General features: G+C 45.5%; 1 protein-coding gene across 1 annotated transcript in view; it reads right to left on the bottom strand.

The window, feature by feature from the left end:
* CELSR3 (cadherin EGF LAG seven-pass G-type receptor 3) overlaps positions 1–18549 on the bottom strand; it is a 305191-nt gene that overhangs the window by 57279 nt on the left and 229363 nt on the right. The window contains exons 12-19 of the mRNA XM_082265193.1: positions 17463–17631; positions 15788–15929; positions 13377–13497; positions 10277–10460; positions 7316–7417; positions 5361–5375; positions 4455–4549; positions 2412–2621 (exon numbers count right to left, since the gene is read on the bottom strand). Coding sequence (XP_082121319.1) covers positions 2412–2621; positions 4455–4549; positions 5361–5375; positions 7316–7417; positions 10277–10460; positions 13377–13497; positions 15788–15929; positions 17463–17631 — 1038 coding nt within the window. The remainder of the gene's footprint in view (positions 1–2411; positions 2622–4454; positions 4550–5360; positions 5376–7315; positions 7418–10276; positions 10461–13376; positions 13498–15787; positions 15930–17462; positions 17632–18549) is intronic.

Genomic DNA, 18549 nt, shown 5'->3' with positions numbered 1-18549 from the left:
GTGATATTAAATACATTCTAAAAGCAGACATTCTAAAGCAGATAGTAAAACATGTACCATAGGTTTTTTGTTTTCAGCTGTAAAAGTCCATGTATTTAGGTGCATGAAATAAAAGAATAGGTGCACTACTGTGGTTATCTGCCCATAGATCTCTCCTCCCTCTCCTAATTACCCAATATGTAACAGAGACCTTACAACAAATGATAACTCTAATACTAATTATGTATGGCTCTTTTTGATTGGCTTAAAAAAATACCTATCTTACTGAAGGCTTACAGGAAAAAAGGGGTCTCCGGTAAGTGCTATGTTGCACTACAGAAAGATGTGGCTCCTAGCCTACGACATAAGATTTGCATATTAGAGTGATCAGAAACACTGAAGTTGTTCTAGTCATTTTCTCAGCAGCTCACCTCTTCCTCCCAGTAGTAACTCAGCGGCTCATCTCACCTTGCTCTACTTTTTAGTATTGACTCAGCAGCTCAGCTCATCCTACTCCCCCCATTCCAGCATTGTCTCAGCAGCTTAGCTCCCCTTGCTCTCCTCTCCCATCATTGACTCAGCAGCTCAGCTCCCCTATTTATCTGAGGTACTTATATGGTGCTGACAATTTACGCAGCGGCTATATATGTATATATATATATATATATATATATATATATATATATATATATATATATATATATATATATATAATATATGTATATATATATATATATAATATGTATATATATATATATATATATATATATATATATATATATATATATACACACACACACACAGCATCTCACAAAAGTGAGTACACCCCTCATATTTTTGGCAATATTTTATTATATCTTTTCATGTGACAACACTGAAGAAATGACACTTTGCTACAATGTAAAGTAGTGAGTGTACAGCTTGTATAACTGTATAAATTTGCGGTCCCATCAAAATTTCTTTGGTCGACCATGGCGAGGCCTGTTCTGAGTGGAACCTGTCCTGTTAAACCGCTGTATGGTCCTGGCCACTGTGCTGCAGCTCAATTTCAGGGTCTTGGCAATCTTCTTATAGTCTAGGCCATCTTTATGTAAAGCAACAATTCCTTTTTTCAGATCCTCAGAGAATTCTTTGCCATGGGAAGCCATGTTGAACTTCCAGTGACCAGTATGAGAGAGTGAGAGCGATAACACCAAATTTAACACACCTTCTTCCCATTCACACCTGAGACCTTGTAACACTAGTGAGTCACATGACACCAGGGAGGGAAAATGGCTAATTGGGCTCAATTTGGACATTTTCACTTAGGGGTGTACTCACTTTTGTTGCCAGCGGTTTAGACATTAATGGCTGTGTGTTGAGTTATTTTGAGGGGACAGCAAATTTACACTGTTATACAAGCTGTACACTCACTACTTTACATTGTAGCAAAGTGTCATTTCTTCAGTGTTGTCACATGAAAAGTTATAATAAAATATTTATAAAAATGTGGGGGGGTGTACTCACTTTTGTGGAAGACTGTATATATTATACGCTTACATTAGTCCCTGCCCTCAAGCCTACAATATGAGGTCCCGAACCCAAATTCATACATACACATACTAGGGCCAATTTAGACAGGGGCCAATTAACCATCCAGCATGTCTTTGGAGTGTAGGAAGAAACTGGAGTGCCCAGAGGAAACCTACACAGGAACAGGGAGAAGATGCAAACTAGAGGCAGGTATTGTTGTGGTTAGTATTTGAACAGATGACCCCAGTGCTGCCACTAAGCCACTGTTCTGCCTGCTTCCCTCCCCAGTAGTGGCTCAGTAGCTTATCTCACCTTGCTCTACCCACTTAGCATTGACTCAGCAGCTCAATTCATTCCTACTCCCCCCTACCAGCTGTGACTTAGTAGCCCAGCTCTCCCTTCTCCCCCTTTTTTAGCAGTACTCAATGGCCTTCTAATCTCTAATGTAAAGGCTGTGACACAAAGCAGACAATTAGGCTACAATGACAGCAGCCATTAGAGCCAGAGGGAATTGTAGTGGCAGGAATCAGAAATTCCTGCTGCGGCTCTCAGGGGATAGGTGTGGCCACCGGCCCAGTAAACTATATTGACAGGTCACTGGCAGCCACAGCTATTCATAGCCCTTTACACAGCCAACAAGTACCTGCGGTGATTGCTGTTGAACACATTTTGTGTGCGTCCAGCAGCAATCTCCACAGGTAATCACTGCCCTGCAGAGAGCTCTGAAGAGCTGCGGCCGCCGGCGACCTGTCATTATAGTGAATGGGGCCGGCAGCTGCACCTAGTCGCTGAGAGCCGCAGCAGGAACTACTGCTGCAATTCGCACCGCTCTTAATTGCCGAGGTGAATGTAGCTTTAATGGCGAATCTAAAAATGGTATGAACATCACCTCTGTGTTCCAGCCTTAGGCTTGGTCTCACCTCAGTAAACTGGGCATCTTGAGTAGCAGTTAGTCCGAATCCTTCTTGTCTAATCTCAAACTGCATGAGATGTAACAGCAGGCGGTACGTAATGTGAACATCGTTTCCAAAGTACTGCTCCATGTGGTCAGTCACAGAGCGAAGACGCAGGGACAGCTTTTTGGCCTCAATGGTGTTAAGCTCAGTCTCATTCCTCTCCAAGCTCTCCAACTAAAGGGAAACACAAACAGGGCTGTCTTTAACCAATTGTTTAATGCAATCAAAATTTGGTTGAAATCAGTTGAAACTGCTCAAAAAGTACTCTGCACATGGCCAGTAGTAGGATTAAGGTATGAAAACAAAAGCTTTGATGGAAATAGATATACTGTATCCCGGGGAAACATTGGGGGAGATTTATTAAAACTGGATAATGCAAAATCTGGTGCAGCTCTGCATAGAAACCCATCAGCTTCCAGGTTTTATCGTCAAAGCTTAACTGAACAAGCTGGAAGTTGTTGAAAAGGAAATTTTTTGAAACCACTTTAAGACCGGAAGGATTTGCCCCCTTCCTGACCAGGCCCTATTTTGCGATTTGACACTGCGTTACTTTAACGGACAATTGCGCGATCATGCGACGCTGTACCCAAATAAAATTGCTGTCCTTTTTTTCCCACAAATAGAGCTTTCTTTTGGTGGTATTTGATCACCTGTGCGATTTTTATTTTTTGCGCTATAAGCAAAAAAAGAGCGTCAATTTTGAAAAAAACAATATTTTTCACATTCTGCTATATGACATTCTCAAAAAAAAAATGTAAAAATCTAATTTTTTTTTACATTTTAGGCCAATTTGTTTTCTGCTACATATTTTTGGTAAAAAGAAAAAATCGAATAAGCGTATTTTGATTGGTTTGCGCAAAAGTTATTGCGTCTACTAACTACGGGAAAGATTTATGTCATTTTTATTGTTTTTTTTTTTTACTAGTAACGGCGACGATCTGCGATTTTTTGCAGACTGCGACATTGCGGCGGACAGATCGGACCCCTGACTGACATTTTTGACACTTTTGGGGGTACCAGTGACATTACAACAGTAATCAGTGCTATACATATGCACTGTTACTGTAATAATGCCATTGGCAGGGAAGGGGTTAACCCTGTGGGTGATCAAGGGGTTAAATGTGAGCCTTGGGGAGTTATTCTAACTGTGGGGGGCGTGGCTTCTGAAATGACCATAGAGACATGTGATCCTATATAGAAGGATCACAGGAGCTCTGTGATCATTTCAGCGAGAAGAACGGTCAGCTGTGTTTACAACAGCTGACCGTTCTCTTCTCTCTCAGCGGGGAGCGATTGCGGGTGTCAGGCGGCAATCTGAGCTTCCTGACCCGTACCTCGGCTTCCCCGCTGCCGAGTGGGGGCAGGAGTGTGCCGCCGGCGGAGCGCGCTTGCCCCCTACCTAGCTTGCCGCGCGCGATCTACATAGGTCTACGTCGGATTGCGCAGGAGAGCCAACCTGCCGCAGTAAAAAGGCGGCGGGTGGTTGGGAAGTGGTTAAATAGCAAACATCTCTATACTTACCTGCTCGGTGCAATAGATTTGCACAGAGAGGTCCCAAATCTCCTTTTCTCTTTGGCACTCCTGGCCCCTCCTCTATGTCCAGTGTCCCCATGGGAAGCCACTCCCCATGCTGCCTCCATTGACACAGACAGTGGGACTTGGCCCTGCCCCCACATCACTGGCTTTGACAGCAGCGTGTGCCAATGGCTCCCAATGCCCCAGCAAAGCCAGTGAGACCCAAAAAAGAGAGGAGAGGACAGCTGCAGACATGAATAGCGCTGGATCGAATAAAGGGCTCAGGTAAGTAAAAGAGGGGGGTGAAGAGGATACTGAAGCCTAAACATTTTTTACCTAATGCAAGGAATGCATTAAGGTAAAAAATGTTTAGGCTTCAGAATTACTTAAAGTTAGAAGCTGATTGGCTACCATACACAGCTGCACCAGATTCTGAGTTCCCGAGTTTTAGTAACTCTCCCCCATAGACCAATAACCTCTGCTTTTACTTACCAGTGCAGAGAGTTCCATAAATGCTGGAGAAGTGCAGTTAAACAGGTCCGGTTCCATCCAGCCCTTAACGTCATCGCAGTGGCGGATCGCAGCCCCTGGAAGATGCAGAGGAATCTTAGTTGACATAAAGAACCCTTTTTACTGCTGCAGAAGCGCAAACACATTAAGAATCGCAGCAAGCTTCAAAGGCAACATTCAAAGCACAAGCATCTATGAGATCTGAACGGATTCTTAGGGAATTGTAGAAGGTACAAACGATTATTTTAAAGGCTACGCCCATCCTAGTAGTAAAGATTTTTTAGTGGAAAGCAAAACACCAGGCAACACATAAAATCAACAGATAATGTGATAATGGTATACCTGCTACAGCAAGAAAGTCCATTCAGTCTACGTCATTCACAAAATATGGATTCAACCTGCTTTTTACAGTGCTTCTGAACGGCCCTTCAGCCTCCTCTCACATGACTCCATGCTGCAGCATTCCTCTCTTACAGTTACAGAGGTCAGGCCTTAGAACCAGGGTACATATGTCCAAAGGGATACACAGGGTTGGATGGCCAATGACACAAGGTAAAGCTCGGGGATTTAAAGTAGAGACACTCAGGTAGGTTGGTCATGTCCATCACACCCATTTAAATGCTAGAGTTTTATACCTGGTTGGAGTGTTTCTTTGATTCTTACTTTTCCACTCAAACTAACTTTAGTCCTGGATGGGCGTAGTCCTTAAGGCAACAGGTTAGTAAGGAATAGCTGAACACTTTTCTTAACTGAGCTGTAGGGAAGGTTGGCAAGGCAACAAAATTTAGGGGTGCCGGATGCAGGAAAATTGATCATTTAAATGAATTGTAAAGGAAAACCGTACAGCATGTAGTAAGGAGGCAAATAATCAGTATATCAAATCCTCACCTGATCCTCTTATGCCTGAATAGTGGGGGGAAATAGGACACAGGGTGGAGAGGAAAAATACTCATTAAAACCACACAGTGGACCCTCATTGTCACAAAATGTTGATCTGCAAGGGTTCTCATTAGACGTATATTATAACTGTAGTAGTGTTAGGAACCAAAGGAGGACAGAAAAGACGGGAAGGGAAGGCAAGGAGTAAGAGGAGATGGGATGATGGAGGGTTAGGGGTGGAAAATAGAAAGGGACTTAAGAGAATGGAAGGGCTGTGAAGGAGATAAGAAAAGGAGAAGGGAGGAGAAGAGAGGAGAGGAGGAGGGGAGAAGAGAGAGGAAGGGAGGGGGAGAAGGTAGAGGAGAAGAGGAGAGGGGAGGGGAGGAGAGGGAGGGGAGGGGGAGAGGACGGGAGGGGAGAGGAGAGGGGAGAAGAGGAGAGAAGAGAGAGGAAAAGAGAAGTGGAGAGGGGAGAGGAGGGGAGGGGAGGGAAGAGGAGAGGAGGGAAGAGGGGAGAGAAGAGGAGAGGGGATGGGAGTGAAGAGGAGAGGGGATGGGAGGGAAGAGGAGAGGAGGGAAGAGGGGAAAGAAGAGGAGAGGAGGGAAGAGGGGAAAGAAGAGGACAGGGTAGAGGAGGGGAGGGGAGGGGAGAGGAGGAGAGGGGAGGGGAGGGAAGAGGAGAGGAGGGAAGAGGGGAGAGAAGAGGAGAGGGAAGAGAAGAGGAGAGGGGAGGGAAGAGGAGAGGGGAGGGAAGAGGAGAGGGGAGGGAAGAGGAGAGGGAAGAGGAGAGGGTAGAGGAGGGGAGGGGAGAGGAGGGGAGGGGAGGGAAGAGGAGAGGAGGGAAGAGGGGAGAGAAGAGGAGAGGGGAGGGAAGAGGAGAGGGGAGGGGAGGGAAGAGAGAGGAGAGAAGAGAAGAGGAGAGATTTGAGCAGATAAAAGCAAACAAAGGAAAGAGGAGAATGGAAGGCAGAGAAAAGGCTATCAACGTTTGTGGAAAAGAAAGGTGAGAGGAAAAGAAAGAAGAAAGGAGAACTGATGAAAGCAAGCAAAAACTAAAAAGGAAAGGGTACAGGATAGGGAACATGAGAGGAAATGGGAGAGAAGAGAAAAAGAAAGAAAATGGAAGCCTGAAGAAGAGAAAACAGCAAACAGAAGAGGCAAAGGTTAGGAGGAGAGAAGAGGGCTAATAGGTGAGGAAAGGGCAGAGAAGAGAAAAGGAGAAGGGAGGAGTGCAAAGCAGAGGGGAGAGGGAAATGAGAGGTAAAGGGAAAGGAGGGTAGAGAGGAAAAATGGAGGAAAGGAAAAAGAATAGAGGAGAGGAGAAGAAAAGAGAAGAGAAGAAGATAGGAGGGGGAAGAGAGGAGCGGAGGGGAGGGGACAGGAGAATATAGGAGAGGAAAGAGCAGAAAAAGGGGCGAGAAGAAGAGAGGAGAGAAAAGGGGGAGAAGAGGGAAGAGAGGAAAAGAAAAGAGAGGGGAGGAAAGAGAAAAGGAGAGGGGAGAAAAAAGAGAGAGAACTGGGATAAGAAACTTTATTTAAAGAAAAAGGGAGGGATAAAGGAGAGAAGATATAACTGCCAGGTAAGACTCCTTTAGGGTTGGTCACACAATAATAAAACAGTAGAATATTTTTGAGCCTATATGGCATATATAGTGCTTCACACTAACAGGTTAACACATTACCTGGCGTCTTACAGAACAGTAAAAAGCCGCAGGGCTTCTCTCCAGCTCCCTGATCGCAAACTGACAGCGGAGCATAAACAAGGTAGGCAGCAGTCAGCAATGTTTAGCAATGTTCTGCTCAGAGTCTGGCGTACATTGCTGGAAATATTTGCAGTGAAATGCTAATTTGGAGCAATCTGTTGAGCGGGTGGACAGATTTTGTCTGGTTCTCAGTCTGGAGGAGGATGATGACACGACAGACTCTAAAACATTTTTTTCGGGATTGCAGCCCTGCTTTACTTACCCAAGGAGCCCTTCGGGCAAGGAACGGCAGCAGGGAGTCCGGATTTGGTCCTTGGCCACCAAACCCCCGATGTTAGCGTTTTGGGACAGCCATCGTATATCACTAGAAGGCAAAGGGATACAGATTACTGATCAGACTCTGGTTATGTGACATCATCTGCTGCTTTGTACAAGTCCACCAATCTACACCAGGGAAAGCTTGCTTATATGTCATTCTCTGTCTGATCTATAATTCTACTATATTATATATTTACCATTATGAAAAAATGAAAGGAAAAATGTAAAAAGATATTAACTCTACATGCCAACCTCCAGTGGGCTCCTTGAAGCAAGGGTGACGTCACTAAGCCTCACCGCCACATTGGCCCTCTATCCCTAGGGATTCCACCGTCTCCTCCTCCTACCCCTTAGGCCCTTCCTATGCCCCCCCCCCATCCTGGTTATCTTCGTTTCCCAGCCTCTGGGGTTCTCTAACCATACCCTTCTACATTTTTCCCCCACTCATGCTCGCTCTCCACCTAGCTCCCCTTTTCGCCTTTAGCCACTATTAAAAGATTTTTTTTACCTTAAAGGTAATAAAACCTTTTACCATTAGAACCACTTTCGGAGTTCCAGTAATTTTTTTGTGTATTTAAAGTCACCAACTACAAAAATTGTAGCTGCTGACTTTTAATAAACACACACTGACCGGTCCCACGATCCAGCGATGTGTTCACCCTGGCTGTGTTCTCCCCGTGTCCCCCCTAGACGGGGCCGGCATTTCTACTATGGGCACCCCACTGTGACAGCTTGCAGCTTCACAGCCAGGTACCCACTGTGCATGCACGAGCGGCGTTGCGCTCTGTGACTGGTCCCAAAGTCTTCTAGGACCTGTCATGTGTCCCAGAAGACTTCGGGAAGAAGAACTTCTGCTTCCGATCGGCTGAGGCGACTGGAACGAAAGTGGGAGCACGTACCTGTCAAATCAGGTACCTGCTCCCCCCCCCCTCCTCCCCAAAAGCTCTGTTTCACAAACAGGAGGCCCTAAAGCGGAAGTTCCACTTTTGGGTGGACCTCTGCTTAAAAGCATAAGTTCACCTTCCTGAACGTGTTACATATTACACCCATGTTCAGCCTCAGACCCCTCCGCCATGTGGCAGCGAGCCGGGAATCTTCTCCCTGTACTTATTGCTACAATTCAAGGAGAGCACGGCCATGCGGGGCTCCACCCACATGACCAGATCCCTGTGAATCAATGGACTACAAGTACTGACAGCCTTTGCGGATGTTGGCTTATAGTTCTCAATGAACTACCCCGGCACTGCAGAGCGCTGTAGTAGGTCATGGATTCTTGCTATCGGTGTAAAACTGCCTGCTGCCGGTACAATGTATGGACAGACAGCTTACAGTGACAGTCTGCAGGAGACCTGCATGGCATCAACGATGCATCAGTGATTAGCAGGTTGCCTGCTAATCACTGATGCAATTCTTTCCAGGCTCCTAGAACAAAAAATAGTAAATGCCCATTTATTTACCTGCAAAAAAATGTGCATTTATTATTTTTTGTTAAAAGGTGAACTTATCTGTTAACAAAGTAACCTAGTACGAAGCTTGTATTCTATTGGTAACTTTACCAAAAGCTGAAAGGTAAGATTTAGGGTTTGGGTGGTGGTAGTGCTAAGGTCAGGCCAAGGGTTAAAGTGGTTTAAAACTCAAAATATGTTTTTACCTTAATGCATTTCCTTCATTAAGGTAAAAAAAAACCTCCCTAAACACCTGACTGAGTCACCGATCAAGCGCCGATTCATTCTCCTCTCCTCCTGCTTTCACAGGAGACGCTGAGAGCAGCAGGAGCCATAGGCTCCTACTGCAGTAAGTCAAAGTCCTGTGAGAAGGGACTTGGCTTACCTGTGCTGTGTGTGTCTATGAATGCATAGACACACTCAGGGAGGTTGCCTGCATGGGTGTCCCCTTAGCACCTGTCTTGCTGAGGGGGCACCCGGAGGCGAGGAGGAGCAGGCAATGCTGGTTTGGGACTGAAAAAGAGAAGGTAAGAGAGATCCCTCTGTGCAATATCGTTGCACGAAGCAGGTAAATATAGCATCTTTTTTATTTTAATAAAAACAATCTCTGATGATGGCTTATAACACCACCAGTAAATGCCCTTTGCAACCCCACCCATTTGGATTAGCATGTGACTGAATCTACTATTTCCCATGTGACAGTACTAGTGCTTCATAATTGGCCACTCGGGCACATACTAAGGTTACAAAGGGGTTGGGGAGAGATTATGTAGCAATGTGTAAGCTTCAAGTCACAATTTCGACCTTACACAGATCTTATTCTCTTTTCTCCCACTGATGGGGAGTGAAGAAAAGTAAGTACAGTATAAAGAGAGTCAATAAAGTGAACCTGTTACTCTGTCAGAAATGGGCAACTCATAGGTTCAATTTAAAATAGAATTTTTCTTTGCTGCATCTGTTCCCTACCGGCTCTAAGACTGAGAACCGAGCGATTAAACACCGCTGATCGCTTGGTTCTCGGAGCTCCATGAGCAGAGAGCCAATGACTGTCAGTCACTGGCTCTCTGCTCTGCCCCTCCAATCACACTGGAGCGCTGAGCTGTGGAGGAGGCGGGAGCGGCTGGCTTAGGCCCTCAGCGGCTCGCTGAGAGGCTGAGCCATGTGCCGGTCCAGGGTTGTGAGCAGATCCCAACTTCATTGTCGCAATCTTGCCCCAGCCTGGAAAACGGGTCACAAGAGTGCAGAACGAATTGCACTCTTGAGATCCTCAGAAGTACAGCCAAACGAGCTTTAGCTGTACTTCTTTAAGTTGACTCCCCCACTCCAGCCAAAACTTTTTTGTCTCTCTGTGGACTTTTTAAGGTAGGTTAGGTTTATGTAGCTTGTGTCAACAGACTTGTTGATTTATAGCTGCCCCAGTTGCCCTTGCATTGCATTTTGCACACCCCATCGGATCTCACCTTCACAGCCACTTGGTGAGACCTCAGCAAACGGATTGTCACAGCTGTTGCACTGGCGTCCGATCACTCCAGGACGGCAGAAACACTGTCCAGTATCTGGATCACATGACCTTGAGGAGGAGCCAATAGGGTAACAGTCACAAGGCAGGCAGGTGTCGCTTCCTTTGGGGCGGTAATGAAACTCCTGAAATAAGAAGACATTAAAAAACTGACAATGGGAAAAATATGGGTTTTATGGCTAGTGGCAACATCATGAAGCACAGGTCTTCTCAACCAAGGGTCCTTCAGAGTTTGCTAGGAGTTCATTGAGAAATCAGCAATGTTCACAAACACCACTCAGCAGAGTCAGCACTGGGGCAATGGAGCATTTCATTTAATTTCTCAGGTAACCACTGACACCAAATATTATGTTAGTTGTCTGTAAGAGGAACATTGCTCCCACTGACCACCAATGTAAGTAGAATTCTTCCCACTGACCCCCAATGTATGGCACATACTTCCCAATAACCTCCAATGTGAGGACCATTTTTCCCACTGACCACCAATGCAAGGAGCATTCTTTCTGCTGACCACCAACGTAAGGAGTATTCTTCCCACTGACCATCAATGTAATGAGTATTCTTCCCACTGATGACCAATGTAAAGGGCATTCTTCTCACTGACCACCAATATAAGGAGCATTCTTCCCACTGACCACCAATATAAGGAGCATTCTTCCCACGGACCACCAATGTAAGGAGCATTCTTCCCACTGACCATCAATGTAAGGAGCATTCTCCCCACTGACCACCAATGTAAGGAGCATTCTTCCCACTGACCACCAATGTAAGGAGCATTCTTCCCACTGACCACCAATATAAGGAGCATTCTTCCCACGGACCACCAATGTAAGGAGCATTCTTCCCACTGACCATCAATGTAAGGAGCATTCTTCCCACTGACCACCAATATAAGGAGCATTCTTCCCACTGACCACCAATATAAGGAGCATTCTTCCCACTGACCACCAATATAAGGAGCATTCTTCCCACTGACCACCAATATAAGGAGCATTCTTCCCACGGACCACCAATGTAAGGAGCATTCTTCCCACTGACCATCAATGTAAGGAGCATTCTCCCCACTGACCACCAATGTAAGGAGCATTCTTCCCACTGACCACCAATGTAAGGAGCATTCTTCCCACTGACCTCCAATGTAAGGAGAATTCTTCCCACGGACCACCAATGTAAGGAGCATTCTTCCCACTGACCATCAATGTAAGGAGCATTCTTCCCACTGACCACCAATATAAGGAGCATTCTTCCCACTGACCACCAATATAAGGAGCATTCTTCCCACTGACCACCAATATAAGGAGCATTCTTCCCACGGACCACCAATGTAAGGAGCATTCTTCCCACTGACCATCAATGTAAGGAGCATTCTTCCCACTGACCATCAATGTAAGGAGCATTCTTCCCACTGACCACCAATGTAAGAAGCATTCTTCCCACTGATGGAGAATTCTTCCTACTGACTTGTAAATTGTGCATTAGGGACCCGCCTGTGAAGCCGCAAGGCTTCACTGCCAGGTTCCCTCACCGGCAATGGCGGCAACAGCATCCGACAGCCGATGGAAACATCGGCTGCGGTGCCAACATTGCTGGACTCCAGGACAGGTAAGTGTCCTAAGATTAAAACTCAGCAGCTACAGTATGTGTACAGTATGTTTAGCTGCTGACTTTTAATTTTTGGAGGGGGAGAGGGGAGGCTGGAACGCCGCTTTAAGGTTAAACTGCTTCTCCTCTAATCTCATTGTGTGGCCACGTGTCCTCCTACACTCCCTAAGACTAATTATTTTTTTTTCCAATGCTGGGATCACCATTGAGGTATTTGTAAATCGCTATCATGTCCTCTCACAGGCGACTCTTCTCCAGGGAGAATAAATGAAGCGCTTGTAATCGCTCCTCTTAATAAGGTCCTCCAATCCCCTAATTAGTTTAGTTGCCCTTCTTTGGACTCTCTCCCGTTCCAGCACATCCCTTCTGAGGACTGGTGACCAGAACTGGACAGAATACTCCAGATGTGGCCGCACCAGAGTTTTATAAAGTGGCAGGATTATAGTTTTATCTCTGGAATACATCCCCTTCTCTGGAATACATCCCCTTCCTTATGCATGCCAATATTCTTCCGGCTTTGGCATCTGCAGCTTGACATTGCATGCTATTACTAAGTCTATCTTCCACTAGGACCCCCAGATCTTTCTCCATTCTCGATTCCCCCAGAGGTTCCCCCCTTAGTGAGTAGTTTGTGTTTATGTTTTTAGTCCCCAAGTGCATTACCTAAGATTTCTCCACATTAAAACACATTTGCTTTGTAGTTGTCCACTCTATTTTGCTCAGGTCATTCTGTAAGATTTCTATATCCTGATGTGAAGTTATTGCCCTGCATATTTTTGTGTCATCTGCAAAAACTGAGATTGAGCTGATAATCCCGTCCTCTATATTATTTATGAATAAATTGAACAGAATTGGTCCCAGGACAGAACCTTAGGGGACAACCTTGGGGGGGGGGTTCTGTAACTGCTTTAAAAATGTCAGCTGAAGTTAGAATTTTTCTTTTTCACTTGCTTTAGGGCCGATTCACACCATGAATCACATAGGAACACACTGTGCATTCCTGCGTGATTCACATGCAATCAGGGTGCAGTGTGATTTTCGGCCCATTCATTTGCATGAGCTGAAATCGTGCAGGATCACACCAAAAGTAGTGCATGCACTACTATAATAAATGCACAGGAACCACATTGCATGGTACTACTGTACCATGCGATCCAGTGCAGGCAAATGTACTGTGTTTGCAACCTGCATTTGGGGTGTCTTTAAGTTAACATTGACACCTGCTACAGATCGCAAGTGGCGTGCTTTTGAACGCAGTGCGGGAAACACACATGGAAGGAAGGTTTCCTGCACCTCCATCTGGTTCGGAAGTCACTTTACAACTTCACATCCGCTTAAGGACAGTGAACAGGGTGCTAGTGCCACTAATTTCACTGCGGAGCGAACAGAGTTGTCACCCTTTTACAGGAAGTGGAGCCTATGTCAGTGTTCCTCCATACCTTGCAATGACAGTGTCCATTTGTTTTATTGCAGTTTGGATCGAAGCCCTTATTTACGTCACAGTTGCACGGTCCGCAGGTTCGATTCCCCCACCATCCTTTGGGACACTGGTGATCCATCCTAAGGTAGAAATTACAACATCTCATTATTTAGAAGAACAACCTTCCCCACAGTCTTTTACGGGCTCCTTTCCTTTCTGAAATTGCTCACTGTTTCCACTGCACACTGTGAGCTTCTCCCAGTATGCATTAGATGCTGCCCAAGTCAGGTAGAGCCAGCCTCATTTCCTGGTTTGCAGACATCCAGCATCATCTAGCGTTTTCCTCCCCAGCCTGACTGCCCCTGGCTCGCCTCTTTCATTCACTGGGTATCAGTTCTTTCAATTATGGAGGCTCAGCATCCCCTATGGGTGTTACCTATGGCGCTTTTCCACTGCATGGTACAGCTCGGTATGGCTCGCTTTGGCGCTTTTCCACTGCATGATACGTGTTTGAACGGTTCGGTGCGGTTTGGTACAGCGGCGCTTTTCCACTACATGGTACGGCTCGAAACGGCTCGCTTAAACAGTACCACCTCGGTTGGGGTTCCAAGCAGGCCGTACCTATACCATATCCCACAATACTTTGCATGCAGCCTTGATTGTTTGTCACTACTAGCCACTGATTGGTCAGAGAATCGTCATAATCCCACCCACTTACTACTTTAGTGGAACAGCAAACCGAGCCGAGTAGAGCCTATACAGTGCTGACACGTGCCAACTCGTACCACGCAGTGAAAAAGCAAACCGAGCCGAGCTGGGCAAAGCAGTGCCGAGTGGAGCCGAGCCGGTACTCACAGTGGAAAAGCACCACTAGAGTGGTCTTCATGCAAATACAGCCTGCCTAGGAACGCCCACTCCTCCAGAATGGCACCCACCCACAGAGGTATTTTGATATTTGCATAACTCCTCCCAAAGGCCAGCCCACTGCTTGCATCAGTTATGAGGGGTCTTGAGAGGAGTACTGAGGCCGGGTGCTGTGATGTATTCAGGTGCTGAATCAGTGGTTAATAATACCATCAAAAGAAAGCTCTATCTGTCTCAACAAAAATTATCTAAATTAATTTGGGTACAGAGTTCAATGACCAAATTGTCAGTCAAAGTATTGCAGTGGTGAAAAGTGAAATATAGCCTGATAATAAAGGGGGTGAAATAGGTCAGTACTGAAGTGGTTAAAGTAAACTTTTGATTTGGTCATGGAAGGAAAAGTTTACTTTAACCACTTGCTGACTGACTGCCGCAGTTTTACTGCGGCAGGCTGGCTCGGCTGCGCAAAACGATTTAGGGATACGTCAGTCAAACCACTGGTGCGCGAGCGCGCGCCACTGGCGGCACGCTCTTGCCCCCACTAGGCAGCGGGGATGCCGATAAACGGGACTGTTGGCCACAATTGCCGCTGGGCACCCGCAATCGCTCCCTGCTGAGAGAGAGAAGGACGGTCCTCCTATATAGTCTCTGTGGTCATTCCACAATTCCATCCCCCATTCAGTTAGAAAACACTCCCCTAGGCTCACATTTAACCCTTTGATCACCACTGTGTTAACACCTTCCGTGCCAATGCCATTATTACAGCAACAGTGCATATTTTTAGCACTGAATTACTGTAGTAATGTTACTGGTCCCCCTAAAAGAGTCAAAAAGGTCAGTTATGGGTCCGATCTGTCCGCCGCAATGTCGCAGTCCCGCTAACAATCGCGGATCGCCGCTATTACTAGTAAAAATAAATAAATTAAAAAAAATTACATAAATATTTCCCGTAGTTTGCAGATGCCATAACTTTTGCACAAATCAATCAAAAATACGCTTATTGCGATTTTTTTTTACCAAAAATATTTAGCAGAATACAAATTGGCCAGGATGAAAAAATTTTATTTTTAAAAATGTTTTTTTTTTTCAGAACTGTCGCTCTTTTTTTGTTTATAGCGTAAAAAATAAAAATCGCACAGGTGATCAAATACCATCAAAAGAAATCTCTATTTGTGAGAAAAAAAGGACATACATTTTATTTAGTACAGTGTCGCACGACTACGCAATTTTCCATTAAAATAACATAGTGCCGGATCGCAAAAAATTGCCTGGCCATTAAGGGGGCAAATCCTTCCTGTCCAGAACTGGTTTCCATTTTGTAATAAAGGATGATCCTTTATGCTGATTTACCGGAGTGTCGACTTTTCTCTATGGACTGCATATTGTTGGAGGTTATTGGAAATCCCTCAGCATGAGCACCCAGCATCCGGAGCTTCAGATCATGGTAGCGGTTTTAGCACTGTCTCACCTGTTCCACTTTATATTTCTGATAACGCTTTTGAACCCAAGCACAAAGATGTCAACAGCTAAAATAATGTTTCCTTCATTTATAATGAGCCATCTTACCTGTGCTCGCAGTATCTTCCATAGTGGCTCCCCGTACACTCACAGGTATAACCCAGGGGGGAATTCGGCTGATGACGGCACAGCCCCTTATTCTCACATGGATTCAGCTGACAAATATCCACACAACTCTCCCCAAAATATCCTAGAGAAGAAAACAAAACTCCTGTTACATGAACCTAAAGTAGGTATAAATTACACTACTACACTGCTGTAACAGATGTTAAATTCATCCTCTTTCAGCCACCTTCTGTCCACATGCACTTGCTCCAATGTCAGCTGCATATCAATGCTTTGGACTAACTGATGGTGACAACAGCATCCCATGCTTGTTCAATAAATGTTGGCATGGTTGCCTTAGTCTGAATCAGTGATGCGTGTGGCAGGGAGACAACGCAGGAGGCAGTTGTCCCCCTATACCTGAAAGTGCCTTAAAGCGGAGGTCCGGCCTCAAAATTGACTTTGGCCCATTCTCTTGCTCTAGGTCACCTGAAAAAGAAATGGATAATGACGATTTTTTTTTTTTTTATTTACTTACCTTGTTTTTGAAAAAAATATACTTACCTTCCTTCCACTTCCTCCCTCTGCGGTCGCGGCCCGCGCCGTCTCTTCCTGCTTGCATTGACTCCTGGGAGCTGAACATCATCGCTCCCAGGAATCAATGCCCCTGCACCGGCCCCACTCGTCACTTCCAGTGCAGTCACTGCATTCCCTGCTAAACAACTTCTGGGCATGCCCAGAAGCTGTGCAGGGATGACGCGCCTGCACCGGAAGTGACGAGCGGGGCCGGTGCAGGGCATTCTGGGACCGAAAAGGACAAGGAAGAGGACGCTCTGGCTTCAGCTGCCCACACCTGAGATGGCAGCGCTGGACAAGACATTTTCAAGGTAAGTATTTCTTCTAAAAGGTAAGTGCAACCTGGGACAGTTCAGAGGCTATCCATTCTGAAATGCACGAGCCCTGACTGTCGAGGGGGTATTGTTATCTAAAAAACGATTCTGAGGCCGGAACTCCGCTTTAACAAGGACCTTTATGGCAGGCAGTTTATTGATGCTGCAAATTTGAAAACAATTGAAAACCTTTTTTTTAAACTACTCTAACGCGTTGATGTTTAACAGAGATTTTAGGAATTTTTTTTAAACCTACTTTAAAGTGGCTGTAAACCCCACTCATTAAATTTGACCTAAGCACATACTGTATATATGTAGTGTTTACTTATCTCTCTCCAAAGCTCTGAGTGCAGTGTCTTCCTGCTGCTCCGTTCCTGTTATCAGTATGATAACTTCTGACAAGTTCTTTATCACACGCGAGAACAACAGCAGATGTTCCTTTGTTTCTTTGCCTATGTGGAGTGTGTGTGTGTGTGTGGGGGGGGGTGCCTTTCCTCCAATCAGCTGTCACACAGTGTTAGCCCAGACTCCATACCCAGTGCTGGAATATGCAGAAAGTTTTCTAAAAGGATCTGCACTTTCCAAAGAGTGTAGAAAGGGAAAGCCAGCAGTAGAACTTGTGTAGAGAGATTTCTTTCATCTCTGTGTATCATCTGAGGCTGTTCACTTCACTGGGTATAGGAGGGTTTACAACCACTTTAAAGTGTCTAAAGCTGCAAAGGAAATGGCTTAGATTCTGCTCAGGGGGTTACCCATATTGTTTTTACATAAATCATTGAGTTGCATACCTGGGTTGCAGACACAAATATGGCCCAGCCATGTGTCAACACACGAGCTGTTCCCCAGGCATGGGTTGGGATCACACGCACTCTGAACGCTGCAGCCAGTTTTAACATTCAAGATGTTGCTGGGTTTTGGCAAAGTGATCCCACTCGATGTTTCTCCTAGACGGAGGCCCTAGAGGGCAACAAAGATAGAGAAGCGAGTTAGCAAATGTAATTTTAAATATCAACATTAGAGTGTGTCTAAAGCATTTTTATTTAGTTTTGGCTAGAGAAACAGTCTCCATAGTTTTGGCTAGAGCAACAGTCTCCAAAGTTCGGCCCGGGGGCCGCATGCAGCCCTTTGCTTGACTTTATCTGGCCCTTGGGGAACTATTCCATTCACTGATACCAACAATGAGGCATAATACCTGTCACTGACATCAACAATGGCGCACCTTTTCCTCCCACAGTCACCAGGAAAAGGGCACAATTCCCCCCACTGACACTATCGATGGGGCACAATTCTTTCCATTGATACCAACGATAAAGGACAATTCCTTGCACTGATATCAGCGATGGGGCACAATTCCTTCCATTGATACCAACGATGGGGTACAATTCCTTCCAGACACCAACGATGGGGCACAATTCCTTCCACTGATACCAACGATGGGGCACAGCTCCATCCATTGATACCAATGATGGGGTACAATTCCTTCCATTGACACCAACAATGAGGTACAATTCTATCCATTGATACCAATGATGGGATACAATTCCTTCCATTGAGACCAACGATGGGGTACAATTCCTTCCTTTGATACCAATGATGGGGTACAATTCCTTCCTTTGATACCAACGATGGGGTACAATTCCTTCCATTGACACCAACAATGGGGCACAATTCCTTCCATTGACACCAACGATGAGGTACAATTCTATCCATTGATACCAATGATGGGATACAATTCCTTCCATTGAGACCAACGATGGGGTACAATTCCTTCCTTTGATACCAACGATGGGGTACAATTCCTTTCATGTATACCAATGATGGGCCACAAGTCCTTCCATTGATACCAACGATGGGCCACAATTCCTTCCATTAATA

Source organism: Pelophylax lessonae (assembly GCF_965119305.1).
Source record: "Pelophylax lessonae genome assembly, chromosome: 8".
NCBI lineage: Eukaryota > Metazoa > Chordata > Amphibia > Anura > Ranidae > Pelophylax > Pelophylax lessonae.
This window is presented reverse-complemented; position numbering and strand designations above follow the sequence as displayed.